This window comes from Eubalaena glacialis, chromosome 15, assembly GCF_028564815.1.
Source record: "Eubalaena glacialis isolate mEubGla1 chromosome 15, mEubGla1.1.hap2.+ XY, whole genome shotgun sequence".
In the NCBI taxonomy this organism is placed as follows: domain Eukaryota; kingdom Metazoa; phylum Chordata; class Mammalia; order Artiodactyla; family Balaenidae; genus Eubalaena; species Eubalaena glacialis.
In genome coordinates, this window is record NC_083730.1 from 88,265,426 (window position 1) to 88,283,354 (window position 17,929).

Consider the following 17,929-nt stretch of genomic DNA (forward strand, 5'->3'; position numbering starts at 1 on the left):
TCCCAGGAGGCCCAGAGTGTCCCAGGTCAGGGCAATTACCGGCAGGCCTCGGGGCTGTAGAATTCCAGCGAGGATTCAGGAGTCATAAATGGTGCCCACATCTGCCCGGAAGTCCCATTAATCATGTTGCACTGATCGGAATGCCAGAAGTTGACCTGTGGGGACGCAAGGCCTCTTAAAGAAATGCTCTTGGGCATTTCCTACCTGACTTGGAGCTGTGACTTCACGGGCCATGTGCCCTGGGGGATGTCACCACCCAATTGACAGAAGCCTGTCCCCTCGGAGAGACAGCCTGGTGCAAGGTGAGCAGGCTGTGTAGACAGACAGCCAGAGACACTGTCGACTGCAGCTCCCCACTCCTTAACCATGGATCCCTGAATGTGCAACTCTGCTGGGGACTCAGTTACTTCATCTGTAAAATGGACCTGTCACTCATATCTCCAAGGACCACAGTGAGCAGGGGACACTGACCTCTTCACCTCTCAGAGAGGAAGGACACTTCCTGAAAACAGATCAAGTTAGAAGGTAGCCCAGTAAATAAAATATTTAAAATAATAATGGCGGCTACCAGGTCTCAAAACAGTAGTTGCCTCTGGGGAGTGAGACCTGGACAGAAAAAAGAACAGACTTCTCACATTCTACCCCTCTGTCCTAGGAGAAGGTTTTTAAACATGTGTACATATATATATATATTTTTTTTTTTTTTTTTTTGGCCGCATGTGGGATCTTAGTTCCCCGACCAGGGATCGAACCCAGGCCCCCTGCAGTGGAAGCACAGAGTCCTAACCACCGGCCCTCCAGGGAAGTCCCTGTACATTTTTATATTGAAAAAGCAAGCCAAAGAGAATTTCAGTAGCGCCCATTCGGAACGGTTATTACTGGTTGCAAATGGTAACCCTGCCACTCTGGGCACTGATGGGGAATAACCTGTCCCCCACCCCTCAAGTCTTTGCCACCATCACCCAGATGAGCGTTTGGAAGTTGTGAACACCACCACCGCACAATCATTCTCGTGCATGATAACAAAAGGCCACCAGGTAAAAAAAGCAAGTTGCAAAACAATGCACATAGGATGATTTCATTCTGCTCCAAGAGGGAAAAAAAAAAAAAAAAAAAGCACATGCAAATCGATACAAATAGACAGGAAGAATATACCCAACGCTGATAACTCTGGGTTTCCTCTGTGACTCAGGTGGGAGTGGGGCTGGGTGTGTGAAGTCGTACAAAGTGCAATTTATATCTATTATTTTATTTTTTCATGCGAATGTCTTCCTGTGTTTCTAGCGTAATTTTTTTTTCTACTCACTAATCTTTTATTGCAATGGATGGTTATATCATCAGTGTAATATTTTTGAAGCATTCTTGTAAGTGAAGCATCAAAGAAACAGTTCTGTTCCTAGCATACACGTAAATAGTCAGTGTCTATGCCCCACACACACACCCGGAACAAAGAGCTAGGTTTTTGGGGGGGTTTTTTTTCGTTTTTGTTTTTGTTTTTAGCCGCACCTTGCAGCATGCAGAACTTCCCCGACCAGGGATTGAACCCGCGCCCCCTGCAGTGGAAGCCCGGAGTCTTAACCACTGGACCGCCAGGGAAGTCCTAGTTGAGCCTTAAACATAGGTAAAATCCCCAACTCTGAGAGCATCTCCCCTGCGGATGCAACCCCCTCCTGTTTTTGTTTTGTTTTGTTTTTTTAATTGGAGCATAGCTGATTAACAATGTTGTGTTAGTTTAGGTGTACAGCAAAGTGATTCAGTTATACATATACGTGTATCTATTCTTTTTCAAACTCCTTTCCCATTTAGGTTATTACAGAATATTGAGCAGCGTTTCCTGTGCTCTACAGTAGGTCCCTGTTGGTTATCTATTTTATATATAGCAGTGTGTACATGTCAATCCCAAGCCCCTGTTTTAAGAGGAAGAAGGTGCACGGGGTGGCCAGCCCTGGCAGCCCCTGCCATGCCTACCCGGCCCCAGTACAGGACGGCCGGCGCCTCTCGCCCTCACCTTGCTGACCCCGTTCCACTTGTCCACGAGATGGATCCTGCTGAAGTTTTTGACCCCCGTGAACACGGTGAAGAGCCCGGAATCAGAGTTGTTGAGCTGCAGACAACGGCAGAGAATGACACCTTTAGGCCCCAGGATGGAGGCAAAGGACCCGGGGACCAGTACTCAAGCCAGCCCGCTTAGTTACAGGCTGCTCCCTCTTCACCCAGAGGGCAGGGGCCTCGTTATCTTGTTCACCGCTGCATCCCCAGCACCTGGGGGTCAAGAGGAGGAGGACTTGGGGGCTTTCTAGGAGGGACACTCCCCTGATGACAGCATCCATCCTAGAAAGAGTCCCACCTTCCCTCCCAGACTCTAGGAGAGTCTGGTTCTCCTCCTAGGTGAATGGTAGGGTCACCCCATTACTCCCCCCAAATTAAAATAAAGCATGGCCACGTGACCTCTTTGATCAGTGAAAACGATCAATGAGGAGAGAAGTGGTTTGTCACTTCCAGGTGGGAGCTTTAAGATCCAGTGCATGCAAATTGCTGTCGCTGCTACAGAAACCAGGGAAGTGTGTGTCCAGCTGGAGCCTCCCTCAGCCTGGGTCCCTGAGTGACAACGAAGAGCAGAGGCCCCCTGGCCACCCGCACTGGACACGGCATACAGGCAAGAGATAAACTTTTGTTGTTTTAAGCCACTGAGATTTGGGGGCTGCTAAACCTGGTGTATCCTGAAGCATACAGGCCCACAGGACCTGATGTTTATCAAGTACTTTCTAGACAGAAAGCACAGGCTTTGGCACTCTGAGGGTATTTCTTAGAAAAAGATTTCTAATTCAGAGCGAAAACATGCAAAGCATACAAAGAAATGAGTGACTGCTGGGTAAAATCTAGAAAGCACCCTTTTACCTCCGAGGACGCCATACAGTGTAAGGTGTAGCACCCATTAGGAACTCAATAGGGGTTGTTTAGTGGCCGAATAGCTACATCGATTACTGACTGGTTAGGCCAACAGGGCCCAAGTTCAAAGCCTGCTCTGGCTTCCTAATATCTGTGTGTTCTGTCACCTGTCCATTCGGAGCTTCATGAGCCCAAACTTTAGCCAATATAAGGGGCAGTAACAGGAGCCACTACAAAGAGGTATTGAGAATATTAACAGAGCTAATGTGTAAAAACTGCTGAGCACAGTGTCTGAGAAATAATAAGAACTCAAAATGCTTTATTGTTATTATTATTAATAAATGCTCACCCAAAAGGATACTAACACAATAATTATAATAGACAAAGTGTATCAGAGACTGCTAGTCACTACCCAAAGTCCATTCTCCCCTTTCTCCTTCATAACAAAACCCAAACCTTACTCAGGGCATCAACACACTAGCTAAAAGGTAACATTTTCCAGCTTGCCTTGCAGCTAAGTGTGTCCACATGACTAAGTTCTGGGCAATGGAAAGCAAGTGGAAATTGGTTTTCTCCCTCCTGAAGAGGGAAACAGCTGGGACATGCTGTTTTGTCCTCAACTCCCCTGACTGCCCCTAAAACCCCCACCACTTCATCCTTCCTGCTGCTGCCTAGAATGTGGATGTGATAGCTGGTGCTCTAGCAGCCATCTTGGACCATGTGGTAATCTTGAGTATGGAAACCACACCCTCAGGAGGACAGAGCAGAGTAGTAGAAGAATTCTAGATCCCTGAAGAGTGTGAAACCACCACAGGAACACTGAACAGTCACTGCTGGACTGTTATTTGGGGATTTCCACTACACATACTCAAAAATAAGTTTTAACATGCTACTCAATTGGTAATAACTTTCATTTGTTTACAAGTTTACAGTTTGCTTTGACAAGAATCATGTCACTTACCTTAAACTTGCCAACTTACCCACACACCCAGAACCTGTCATCCTAGTCAAAAATGTACTGAGCAGCTATCATGTGCCCAGAACAGAATCACGATTTCTCCCTCCCACTGCCCCCAACACCAGATCAGCGGAGCCCCAAAAGGAGGTTGAGGCTGGAGCAACTCAGAGGGCTGGTTACAATTTGTGGTTGAGGGAGCCAAGGTCAGGGATCTGACTCTACATCAGATCATGACTCAGGATCCCAACCACTGACCCTATTAGGTTACCAGGGGTCAAGATTAAGAAAAAGCAGGCAACTCAGAGCAATGCTATAGTTGACATTTGTGACCTGCCTCCCCAGCAGCCATTCCCCTTTCTTTCAGCACCAGTCACATCATTTGAGCCTGGATCAAGCTGCACCTGAAACCACCCCTAGAGTTTTCAATTATATAAGCCAATGAATTCTCTATTTTGCTTAAGTCAGTTTGAGTTAGATGTTCTGTAATTTACAACCCACAGCTCCTGGGCCCCCAGCCAGCTCCAAAAGCAAGCTGGTAACTGGTTCCCAGGCTGTGTCAGTGGATGACAAGACAGAGGCCCTGAACTTCCCACTGGGCCACACTTACCTCAGTAAATAACCCGAACTTGCCCTTGAAGGGGAACATGTTTGGGAAGTACTTATTGATGAGGTGGATGAGGGGGTCCTCGTAGCCCCACATGATCTCGCTGACAGTGCGGTTCATGAAGGCACGTTCACCAAGGGTGCTGAACGCCAAGGTCATGATCAGCTTCAGGCTCATGGGCCCATTCTCCATCATCATTGCTGCACTCTGCAGAGCCAGGGGACACCACGGGTTAGAGGCCAGACACAGCTGGTCTGTCCTCCCTGAACTTCAAGCCAGGCTTCAAGGCACAACCCATCTAGAGAAACGTTCATGCCTAGAAGGGTCCCTGCAGTGGACATGCAGGGCGTCTGGGTCATCCGGAACCATTCCCTGATCCTTCAGGAATAGGACCACCTGTGCTCTTGAGTTCAGGCCGAGTTAACTCCACCCCTAGCCCCACAGGCAGGCATGTGGCTTAGGCCTGGCCAATCAGAAACGTTCCTCTCGGGACTTCCCTGGTGGTCCAGTGGTTAACAATCCGCCTTCCACTGCAGGGGAAGCGGGTTCGATCCCTGGTTGGGGAACTAAGATCCCAAGTGCCGCAGGGCAACTAAGCCTGTGCGCTCTGGAGCCCGCACACCACAACTAGAGAGAAGCCTGCGCGCCGCAACGAAAGATCCCACGTGCCGCAACCAAGACCCAGTGCAGCCAAATAAATAAATATTTTTAAAAAAAACAGTAAGAAAGAAACGTTCCTCTCTATGTGTATGTAGCCCAATCAGAGCCAACAAGCCACAAGGAGCCAGTCGGCTGGGACCGTGGGGTAGAGAGGGGAAGTGCCTGTGGCTGTCCTTGAACGTGGGGTGTGCAGGGCTGTAGCCACCCTGAGGGGCAGGTCGGCCAGAGCATGGAATCATCACAGATCCGGGCAACCTTGTTTGCACTCTGGATCAAGCCACATCTGAAACCAGACCAACTTCTGCCCTTTCAGTAACAAGCACCCACATATGCCCTTTTTGCTTATGCCAATTTAGAGCACCTTTTACTATGACCTTGTAACCAAAAGAATCTTCATGGAGACTCTACTCCACTTCCTTAGCATCTCCCTCCCAAACTCCAAGATCCCAAGCACCTGTTCTACCCAATATCTGGGTGCTCAGAATTTAGGTGAATTTATTTTCTAATTTTTGCTTGCCTCTGGAGATACTGTCTTGGCACTTGGTTTATTTTTTAAAGGCACCTCATCCAAAAGTTAATCTCCACCTGTAGAAAAGGGAACAGAGCCAGCATTTCCTAAAACACAGAAGTCTGATTCCATGGGAACTCACAAGGGTCTCCTTAACATTATGATTTTTTAAAGGTAATAAATAGATGGTTTTTAAAAATCATAAAAGGATACAAAATAAAAGTCCCTCTCCAACCCCTGACCCTCCTCTTCCTATTCTTCTCCCCCAAGGCAACCCATTGCTCTGGGTTCTTGAGTATTCCTGCAGAGAGAATCTACACAAGAAGTCAGCAAACTATGGCCCATGGGCCAAAGCCAGCCCACGGCCTGCTTTTGTACAGTCCGGGAGCTAAGAATGTTTTTTTACATTTTCAAATGGTTGAAAGGAAAACAAAAGAAGACTACTCTGAAAAACATGAAAATTATATGAAACTCACATTTCCGTATCCATGAAACAGTTCCATTGGAATATAGCCACACCCACTCATTTATGTTTTTGTCTTGGGCTGCTTTTGTGTTATACTGGCAGAGTTGAACAGCTGCAACAGAGAACATCTAGGCATCCAAGCCTAAAATATCTATCTGGCCTTTTACAGAAGAAGCCCACCCTGGTCTAGGCACGTAAAAGCGCTTGTGCGTAAGTGGGTGTGTGCGTGCAAGTATTTCTCCTTTAGAAATATTATAAGTAGGGGCCTCACGCATGTGTTCTGCCCCTTGCTTTTCCCCAGTTAGATATAACTAAGAGACTGTTCCATGACGCCCCCTGCAGCCCTGCCTCCTTTTGCTGGCTGTATACTAGCCCACTGCCCGCCCGCAGTAGATTATCACAACGTAACTCCACATATCACACGCTTAGGTTGTTTCTAGATGTTTGCTCTGAAAACGTTGCTGAAATAAATATCCTTGAGAACAAACATCTTTGCCCACATGTGTTATTCTGTCAAGAGGACAAATTCCTACCTATGAAATTTCTGAGGTCAAAGGCACGTGCAATTTATATTGAAAATCACTACCTTCCAACAGCTCATACCGGTTCCGTGCCTAATGACAGTATCTGTTTCCACACACGCTCCTAAGCCCTGGGCGTTATCACACAGTCTTTGCCAACCGGCTCGGTGGGAGAAAATGACTTCACTGCCAAAACATGCGTATCTCTGAGGGGGGCAGCTGCAAGGCTTTGGGCTGCATTTTCTGAGCTTCTGTCCTGTCCACCCAACGGACTGACCAGGTGCCTTCACGTCTGATCCTGAGCCCAGCCCAGGGCCAGGCCCAGAGCAAATGCCTGATGACCTTCAACTGGGTGGACAGAGGATTGAATGGAGGGCTGAGTGCCACAGAGGGCAAACTCATAGCCCAAACTTCGTAGGTTCAAAACCCTAATCTGCTACTCACTAGCTGAGCGACCTTAGGTAAGTCACCTAACCTCTCTGTTCTTCAGTTCGCCTCCTCTACAAATGGAGAAAATAATGGTACCTAACGACCACGGGATCGCTGACAAGTAAACAAGGTAACACGTGTCCAGCCTTAAACACAAGTTCTAACACGCAGTGTTAGCAAGATGCTCAGCCAGCAGGCCTGAGACTGCGCTCTCTAGAAAGGCCTCCTGGCCAGGATGGCCTTTGGCTGGTGTCTGAGATCCTGGCTTTAGGAGGGCTCCCACCACCCCCTAACTAAGAGGGGCTCACTGCGCCTGGACTGTACCAACGTGGTTTACGCGGACCACCTGCTTTCCTGGAATCTGGGTCTGTGCCAGGCAGAGGGCACCAACGTGACCAGCCCCCAGTAAACACCCTGGACGCTGAGTGTCTAGTGGGAGCTCCTGGTGGAGGACACCCACCTGTGTTGTCACAAGTCACCACTGAAGGAATGCAGCGTGTGCTGTGTGACTCCCCTGGGAGAGGGTTCTGGAAGCCTGCGTCTGGCCTCCACCCCACGCGCCCCTTCCCTCTGCTGATTCTGTTCTGTCTCCTTCCACTCTACCAAGCCATAGCCAAGAGCAGGGCCACATCTGCTGGGCCCTGTGAGCCCTCCTAGTGAGTCAGCGAACCTGGGAGTGGCTTGGGGACCCCGACACTCATGGCAGGCAGTAAACCCAGCTACTACCATGACTCTCACCTGCAGAGAACGGACGCCCTGCCCTTCACCTCCTCCTAAACACCACAGACGATGACACGGACCCCCATTCAGCGCCCCCCGCCAGTACCTCCTTTTGGAGATTTTAGATTTGCAGAATTGAAAAGAGGAAGACCATGACTTTGGCCAATATCCCCAAACCAGAGCCCAGGATGCGCCCAGGAAGCCCGCCGGGCTTAATGTCACCGCAGGAGCCACAGGCTGTGCCCTCAAGGGACTGACCGGTGCAGGGGGCAGACAGAGAGACGGAAGGGGCTCCTCACCAAGACCAGGATGTTGGGCATGACGATATTGTCGCTCTCCAGGCCGCGGGACTTGTCAGGCTGGAACTGGAAGCTGCGGTACTCGAGGAAGGACACCGTGTCGTTGTCATTGAAGGTGATGTTGCTCTTGTGTCTGAACTCCCTGTGGGCGAGGAAGCCGGTGGGTCAGCTGCCTGGGAGCCAGGGGCCCTCGGATGTCTGCACCGAGCTTGGCCGCCTTCCCCCCATCTGTCCTCCCGCCGCCTGCCCACTGCAGGACACGGCACCAAAGCCTCTGTACCCAAATCCCAACACGCCCCCTCCCCCTGGCCAAGCCGCCGCTGTCCCTCATCAGTCTCTTCCCGGGCTTCCCTGCTCCTCCAGGGTAGGCGGGGAGGATGGTGGTTAGGAATATGCACTCTGAAGACAAAGGGTGGAGACTTGCATCCTGTCTCCATCATTTACTACCCCAGCCTCAGTTTTCCCACCTATAAAATGGGAGTAATGGGACTTCCCTGCCGGTCCAGTGGTTAAGACTCCGCACTTCCACTGCAGCGGGCAAGGGTTCAATCCCCCGTAGGGAACTAAGACCCCACATGCCGCAGGGCGAGGCCAAAAATAAAATAAAATAAAATGGGAGTAATAACAAAACCTACTTCATTAGGTCCCTACTTGTGAGGATTAAGTGAGTTAATGCACATCCAGCAATTAAAATGGTTGTCAGATGCATAGAAAACATTACAAATCAGCTGCAAGTTTCATTGCTGTTATGCTGTCATTATTCTCTCTTGTTCTGCAAACTGTTCTCCACAGAGCATCCAGAAGAATCTTTGGAAAGGGGAAATCAGATCATGTCATCCTCTCGCCCACTACCCTCCTTTGCACACAGGATAAAATCAAGCTCCTACTGTGGCCTCCGGGGTCCTCACCATCTGACCCCATCTCGTTCTCGGGCCTCCTCTCTCCCACTATCCCCCTCACTCCTAACACGCCAGCATTTACGCTGCTTGGTTTTACCTTACTTGTCCACTTGTTTATTCCCTCCCTGCTCCCTGTCGGAATGTCAGCTCTGTGAGGCAGGGGCTTCTGTCTGCCTTTAACAGTGAACTGGGGGACTTCCCTGGGGGTCCAGCGGCTAAGACTCTGCACCCCCAATGCAGGGGGCCTGGGTTCGATCCCTGGTCCAGGAACTAGATCCCACATGCATGCCACAACTAAGAGTTTGCATGCCGCAACTAAGGAGCCCGCCTGCCGCAACTAAGGAGCCTGCCTGCCGCAACTAAGACCTAGAGCAGCCAAATAAATAAATAAATATTTAAAAAAACAAAACAAAAACAGTGAACTGGCACGGTGCCTGGCACACAGGAGGCACTCAATAAACGTTTACGGAATGAAGGAATAAATAGGAACTTTGGCAAACCAGACTCAGCTCTGACATAGAAGCCTTTCATGGGTGAGCTAAGCCAGGATCGCAGTTTCCTGAGGGCACAACGGGCAGAACAAGAAATGGGGCCTCGTATTCCGACAGGCCTCCCTGCCTCTTGGAAAACTGCTCGGGCCAATCCAACGAGCCCAGTAGCCACTGGAGATCTGCACCCTCCCAAAGAAAACGATCAAACGAAGAGGCTGTGGCAGCAGTGATCAGAATGGAACGGAGCAGGACCCCAACAAATCCTTTCCATGTCCCCCATTTTTTGTTTGTAGGAAACAGGCTTCATTCAGCTTCCTTGACCTCCCCTGAGTTCCAAAGGGTAGATTCAAACAGTTGCTAATCAGGGGAGGGAGGGGATGCAGAAACAAAGGAGGAGCAGTCAGGAAACAATAGTGCCGCCTTGGGGCAGGGTCCTGGTTCCCCCTCGAGGGATACACAGAACACTATCTTTGAGTTCTTCTGCAGGAACTAAGGCCCCCACCCAGGTGGAGGATGGTAACTTCAGGCCGAGCACAAGATTCCTGGGACACCGCCCTGTTACCTCACCACCAACCAATCAGAAGAAAGTTTTGCACACAGTGGAAGACGATGAAGGCTCTGACCCGCTCCCCAAATGATTTCCCTTTAAAAACTTCCATGCTCAAGCAGGATCTTTGGAATTGGTTTTTGGACATGAGTCTGCCTTCTCCCCAGGTTGCCGGCCTCCTGAATAAAGCAACCTTTCCTTTCCAACCAACACTTGCCTTTTTTTTTTTTTTTTTTTTTTTACTTTTTGGCCGCACCTCACGGCATGTAGGATCTTAGTTCCCCGACCAGGGGAACTGTGCCCCCTTCAGTGGAAGCTCGGAGTCTTAGCCACTGGACCGCCAGGGAAGGCCCAACACTTGCCTTCTGAGCGGCAAGCAGCGGAACTCAGGTAACAATAATATGTTAACAGCTAATGTTTATTGAGCACTTACTACATGCCAGGCACTGTGCTGGGCTTTCCACTAACCATCTTATCCAATCCTCATAACCACCCACAGTGTGTACTGTCATCCCCATTTTACAGAGGGGGAAACTGAGGCACAGGGAAGGAAAGGCCTATGCCCACGGTCAGAGAGCTGCTGAGTGGCAAAGCCAGGCAGTCGCTCTCCAAGTCTCAAGCGCTAGAGCACCAGATTGGGAGAAGCAGAGTGACCTTGAACAAGCCCCACTACTGTGAGGGGCCTGTTTCCTCATCTGTAAAATGGGGTGATGACCTGAGTCCCAGCCCAGCCCCCTTCATCCTCACCTGTACACGTAGGGTCCGCGCTCCCGCACCTGCGGCCTCTGGCCTTGGAGGATGTCCTTGGGGTTGATGACATCGAAAAAGTAGACAGAGAGGTAGAAGGGGACAGGGATCTCCTTCCACATGTTGAAGGACAGGCTGCTGGGGTCAATGCGCACATTCTGTGGGGGATGAGACAAACAGGTCAGTTAGGAGGAGGACCAGGGCGCCCGCCCACCTACCCACCCTACCACGCGGCTCCAAAACAGCTGCCCGGTGCCAGCCTGTGCTGCAGACTCCACAGGCACATCAGGGAAGGGGCTCCCTGGAGGGGGGTGCTCTAGGGGCAAGAGGAGGTGGGAATGCTGCTCTGGAGTTGACATAATTAATGTTAATAGGTAATGTTATTTTTATGTGGTTTTTTTTTTTTATAAATTTATTTTATTTTTTATTTATTTTATTTTTGGCTGCGTTGGGTCTTTGTTGCTGCGCGCGGGCTTTCTCTAGTTGCGGCGAGCGGGGGCTACTGTTGGTTGCGGTGCGTGGGCTTCTCATTGCGGTGGCTTCTCTTGTTGCAGAGCACAGGTTCTAGGCACGTGAGCTTCAGCAGCTGTGGCACACGGGCATAGTTGCTCCGCGGCTTGTGGGATCTTCCTGGACCAGAGATCAAACCCGTATCCCCTGCATTGGCAGGCGGATTCTTAACCACTGCGCCACCAGGGAAGCCCCTATGTGTTATTTTTAAAATGTGTTTTCATAAAGGCAGCCTGATTGCGGGACCAGGAGGTGGCCGCTGCTTGACCACAGCACTTGGCACCAGGCGGAAAGTGGGCTCTGTGTGCCAAATGCGTCATTCATTCATTCACTCATTCATTCAACACACATTTTTTAAAAACTTTAGTATAATTGATTTACAATGTTCCAGGTGTACAGCAAAACATTCAATTTTACATATATATATTCTTTTTCAGATTCTTTTCTATTATAGGTTATTATAAGATATTGAATATAGTTCCTCGTGCTATACAGTAGGTCCTTCTTGTTTACCTACTTTATATATAGTAGTGTGTATCTGTTAATCCCAAATTCCTAATTTAGCCCTGCCCACCCCACTTCCCCCTTTGGTGACCATAAGTTTGTTTTCTATGTCTGTCAACACACATTTATTGAGCACCTACTACATGTCAGGCCCTCTTCTAAGAGCTGGGGATAGGAGAGAGAACAAGACAGACCCAGATCTCCAACGTCGTGGGGCTCTTATTCCAGTAGGGGAAAGGTCTTCAATAATTAGGGTAAAGTGCATGCTATGTGACAGGGCATAGTGAAAACACAGCAGGGACAGGGAAGAAGACTGCAATTTTAAACAGAGGAGTCAGGCAGGTGAAATGTAAGGAAAAACAAAAGACCAAAACTAAACCAAAATTAAAAACTAAGGGCACTGAGGGGAACACGTGTATTTGGTGGTGGTGGGTAATTCCATGTAGAAGCCACAGCCCGTGCAAAGGCCCTGAGGCAGAGAGGAGCTGAGACAGAGCATTCAGGAACAGCAAGGAGGCCAGCATGGCCAGAGCAGAGCCTATGAGGGCGAGAGCAGAAGCAGATGAGAACAGAAGCAGTTTTCCACGAAAAGCCAGCAAGGCAGAAATTTATATAAACTATAAATCTCCAGATTTATAAAGCTTGGCCAAAACTTGATTTCCTTAAACGGTGGAAGATAACAGGTCTGAAGCTCATTCGGCGAGTCTGTCTGTCAGATACACTGGCCTCTAATCCCTGCTTCGCTCCTCAGCTCTGAGCTCCCTGCCCCAGTGACACAGGAGGTCCCCCCAGTGCCACCCACCCCCGCCCCCACCCAGCCTGACCCAGCCCATCAGATAGACGCTCGATGTTGCAAAGCTAGATGTCTGGGCAGCTTGCGTCACCCTCACCTTCTTTGAACGTGGTCTTCCAGGACAAGGACAGCCACCCCCACTGTCCCCAAACAGACTGTCCCAGAACCAATGGGCAGCAGCCCCAGAGGAGGCAGAAGGCTGGAGCTGGAGGTCAGGCTCGGCCCCATGTCCCCAACTGGCAGGCTCTGGGAAGGAGCAGATTTGGAGGGAGTCTGACCCGAGGGCCCTTCGGGCAAGTTAGTCAGCCCTGAACCTCAGTTTTCCCATCTGTACAATGGGGCCAGTGACTCTGTAGCCTCAGCTGTGCCTCATTTGACCTACGTGGCATTTAAATGAAGAGAAGTTGAACTCATTGCCAAGAACAAAAAACTGGGAGATTTAACATAAAATCTGGACTTCAGGGTTCTCTTGAAAATATCAGGAGATCAGAGACTTGCCTTCAGGTGTAACAATCCTTTACTGATAAACACGTCTTCCTACCAGCTACGGGAGTCACAAGGATCATTTTTATAACCCGAGCATCCAGTACCTGCAAATAAAGGTGACTAGTAAACATGGTTCGTACAAAGCAACAAAAAAGGGTATTTCCCTGCTGGAGAGGGTGTGGAGAAAAGAGAACCCTCCTACACTGTTGGTGGGAATGTAAATTGGTGCAGCCACTATGGAGAACAGTATGGAGGTTCCTCAAAAAACTAAAAATAGAATTACCATATGATCCAGCAATCCTACCCTTGGGCATGTATCCGGAGAAAACTCTAATTCGAAAAGATACATGCACCTCAGTGTTCACTGCAGCACTATTTACAATAGCCAGGTCATGGAAGCAACCTAAATGTCCATCGACAGATGAATGGATAAAGAAGATGTGGTACACATATACAGTGGAATATTACTCAGCCATAAAAAAGAATGAAATCATGCCATTTGCAGCAACATGGATGGACCTAGAGATGATCATACTAAGTGAAGTAAGTCAGACAGAGAAAGACAAATATCATACATATCACTTGTATGTGGAATCTAAAAAAAAATGATACAAATGAACTTATTTACAAAACAGAAACAGACTCACAGACACAGAAAACAAATTTACGGTTACCAAAGGGAAATTAGGAGGTTGGGATTAACATATAGACACTACTATATATAAATCACTTAGTTGTACACCTGAAACTAACACAACAGTGTAAATCAACTATACTCCAATATAAAACTAAAAAAAAAAAACACGAGCATTTCCCAAGCGGGCCTGTGTGTCAGGTGCTTGTTCTAGACTCTTCGCTGCATTGTCACTTCCCTGACTAGCACCATGATCCTTCGAGGCAGCCACTATTATTATTATTATTATCATTATTATTACTGTTATTATTATTGGTTTCCTTTGTCAGTTTTAATGAAGACGTAAGTAAGGGAGTTCGGTGCGGGGTGCAGGAGGAGCCTGGGTCCACTGTGACAGGTGACAGCTGACCTCTTCAGTGCGAGGGAAAAGGCCACAAGACCCTGGTGGGGGCCGGCCCTGAGCGCTACTCTCCCGAGTTTAAGGCAGGGAGGGGGAAGCCAGCATCCGGACCCCCCCAGCCCCCAGCTCTGGAGCTGCAAAGCCCAATGAGGGCACATCCCGGGCCGGCCAGGAGAAGGGGAGGAGGAACGGAGTGGCAGTCCCCGTGTACAGCTGTAGGGAGGGCCCGTCCCCGGCTCAGTCCTGACACATACAACCAAGAGGGCAATTCGGGTGAGCATGGAGGTGGGGGGAGACATGGTGAACGGAAGGGGTCACCCCCCCAAAAAAAAGGCAGCAGCTGCAACTTCCCTCCGGGCCCCTGAGGTCCCCGGGGCTTGGGTTTTTCCAGCTCCTCCCATGTTTTGTGAGCTGCCAGAAATCCAGATGTTTCTATGGCATCTCCCAATTGTTTCAATGGCAGCAACTTATTTTTCAAAATCAAACACACCCGGGAGGCAGATCGCACATCTTCAGGCCACGGCTGGACCGCCGGGATGCCCCTTTACACCATCTCCCGGAGGGGGTGACCTCTCCGTGTTACGGCGGGGGCGGGACTGGGGCCCGCGAGGCTGGGTAGCTCTCCCCCTCCCCACTGGCCCACAGCAGGTCCCACTCCAGAGGCCATTCCCCCGCTCCCTCCCACCAGCCACAGGCTTGGAGAGTGGAATTCAAACGTCAGCCTGGAGGCTGCTGGTGGGGTTGCAGGCGGGGGTGGGGGGCGGGAGGGGGCAGGGGGGGCGGTTGTCAGTCATGCAGGATGGAAATCCTCAAATTTTAACCCGAAGCAACCAAGATAGGCCCACAGGGAGGAGTGACAGAGGGGCGGTGCCATCATGCCCTCTCTCCATCCCCCATCCACAGAACAGATACACGCGGGGCTAGTAGGTAGGGGGCCCGCCTGTCCTGGCTTCAGTCAGCGCACTCGGCCAGGAGAAAACGCGACATCAATCCAGTTTCCTTCTTTTTACCTGTTTGGGATAAAATGTAACAGGGAAGAGCCAAATCTGACTACCTGTTGGATCTGTTTCTTTTACTTTAACCTTTGCTTCCTGTTGCTTTTGTTCACTAAAAGGATACTGTCTATACATAATGACCTGCCTCGGGGAACCCTGCTCCTCTGCCTGAATGTTAAACCAAAGTGCCTTTGTTCAGGGGCACATCCGGACCCTGTCCACCTGGGGATGGCTGCAAGAAAGAAGAAAGGAACACATCCCCTCCCTGAGGCTGGCCATTCCAGGGGATATTCGCAAAACTTATGGCCTTTTTACTTTACTTCCTCATCTCCTCCCCCTCTCCGTGCTATAAAAGAAACTAGCATCCAAACCCTGATAAGATGGTTACTTTGAGACATTAGTCGGCTGTCTTCTCCATCTGCTGGCTTTACGAATGAATGAATAGTCGTATAGACAATGGACTTGACGACACGGGGAGGGGGAAGGGTAAACTGGGACGAAGTGAGAGAGTGGCATGGACATATATACACTACCAAATGTAAAACAGATAGCTAGTGGGAAGCAGCTGCATAGCACACAGGGAGATCAGCTCGGTGCTTTGTGACCACCTAGAGGGGTGGGATAGGGAGGGTGGGAGGGAGACGCAAGAGGGAGGGGATATGGGGATATACGTATACATATAGCTGATTCACCTTGCTATACAGCAGAAACTAACACAACATTTAAAGCAATTATACTCCAATAAAAATATTTAAAAAAACAAATTCGTATTCCCTGCCTCAACACCTCATCTCCGATTTATTGGCCTGTCGTGCGGCGAGCAGAGCAAGCTTGGACTCAGTAGGAAAAACGTATAACGTGAGATCTACCCTCTTAGCAAATATTTAAATATACAATGCAGTATTGCTAACTCTTATTCATCATGCATAACTACTGTTACTACTACTACTATTACTACTACTACTAATAATAACAAACATAAGTAAAGAGGTTGGGAGGAAACTTTCGGAGGTGATGGACGTGTTGACAACACAGATCATGGTGATGGTTTCACAGGTGTATACTTCTCTCCAAACTCATCGAGTTGCATAATTATATACATATAGCTTTTTAAAATGTCAATCATACCTCAATAAAGTGGTTTAAAATTTTTAAAAGTTTCCAGTTCCTGCCTCCCTCCCCCAGCCCTGTTTCTTGGCAAAGTTACCTGGACCTGGAGAAGGCTTTTTGGGAATTCCGGAATCCCTCTGTGCTTTCCTAATCTCCTGACCTGCCCACCCGGTTCAGGGATAAATCAGCGCCAAACCGATGAGTCACAAGATGAAGCCATGTGTCTCTCCCTCCAACAGAGGGGTTTTGGGGCTCTGGGGTCCCACCCCTGTTCATCGGGCAGTCTCCTGTGACCCAGCTCTGCCTTCTGGGATAAGTCACTGATCCTCTCTGCACCTCAGTTTCCTCATCCATAAAATGGGTATAATGATAGCGTCCAAAGTAAGTGGGTGTGTAGAGGTAAAGTGCTTAGAACAGGGTCCAGTAGAGCCTGGGGACCCAGAAGGTCAGCCATGCAGTTACCTGGCACGAAGTGACCAGCCCTTCCTCCTCCCCCTGTCACTGCCCCACCTCCAGTGGGGGTTGGACTTTGCACTGCTTGCGATCCACAGGATAACTTTGATCCACAGGACCAGAGGCATCAGAACCAGGCAGCTGATTAGATAACAGTGCACAGGCCAAGCTCAGGGCCTTTTGACTAACATCTGATTCTATCCCTGCCCCCTCCCCTAAGGTCAGAGATCACAGCCCGAAAACAAAGACTGAGAGAGAAGGCCAAGGTGATCCCTCCTTGGACGCCACTCCCTTTTATCCAACCAGATTCTCCAGGCTCATTCTGGACAGTCAGGAGGGCTGCCTGGAAGAGAGGGCATGTGAGCTGGGGATTGAACAAAGGAGTTGGGCTTTGCCAGGAAAAGAAGATGGGGAGGGTGGTCCTGGCAGGGGCCAAGCCTCTGCAAAGGCTAGGAAGCCTTTAAGAGCATGACTTACCTAAATGTCCATCAATCACAAATATGTTTTTAAAACAACTCAAACATCCACAATGGATAACCCAACTGCTGTGCATCCATACAATAGAATAAATGCTCGGTAATAAAAAGGAACCAACTGCTGATAAATGCCACATGGATGAACCTCAAAAGCCTATGTTAGGGACTTCCCTGGCAGTCCAGTGGTTAAGACTCTGAGCTGCCAAGGCAGGTGGCACAGGTTCGATCCCTGGTCGGGGAACTAAGATCCTGCATGCCGCACGGCGAGGCCAAAAAAAAAAAAAAATTAGACAAAAAAGCCTATGTTAAATTGAAAAAGCCAGATACAAAAAGCTACATACTATATGATTTCACTTATATGACATTGTGGAAAAGGGAAAACTCTAGGGACGGAAACCAGATCAGTGGTTGCCAGGGGCTCGGGGGAGGGAGGAAGCTGACTGCAAAAGGGCATCAGGAAGCTATTTGGGGTGATGAAAATGTCCCATCCCTTGATTTTGGTTGCCAAACAGGTGAGGTGTATACATTTGATAAAGCTCATCAAACTACACTTAAAAAGGATGAATGTTATGGATGAACTTTGAAAACACGACACTAAGATTTTCTGACAGTTTTATTGAGATCTGATTCAGATACCACACAGTTTATCCATTTAAAGCGTACGACTCAATGGTTTTTAGTCTGTTCTCAGAGTTGCGCAGCCATCACCACCATCTAATTTCAGAACATTTTCATCACCCAAAACAAAACCGCATTAGCACTCAATTCTCACCCCCAGCCCCTGGCAACCACCAATCTACTTTCTGTCTCTATGGATTTGCCTTTTCTCA

General features: G+C 49.1%; 1 protein-coding gene across 1 annotated transcript in view; it reads right to left on the reverse strand.

Moving 5' to 3' along the window:
• SCARB1 (scavenger receptor class B member 1) overlaps positions 1-17,929 on the reverse strand; it is a 77,236-nt gene that overhangs the window by 25,015 nt on the left and 34,292 nt on the right. Inside the window, exons 2-6 of the mRNA XM_061169349.1 lie at positions 10,739-10,896; positions 8,055-8,196; positions 4,455-4,658; positions 2,009-2,104; positions 40-155 (exon numbers count right to left, since the gene is read on the reverse strand). Of these exons, the coding sequence (XP_061025332.1) occupies positions 40-155; positions 2,009-2,104; positions 4,455-4,658; positions 8,055-8,196; positions 10,739-10,896 (716 nt within the window). The remainder of the gene's footprint in view (positions 1-39; positions 156-2,008; positions 2,105-4,454; positions 4,659-8,054; positions 8,197-10,738; positions 10,897-17,929) is intronic.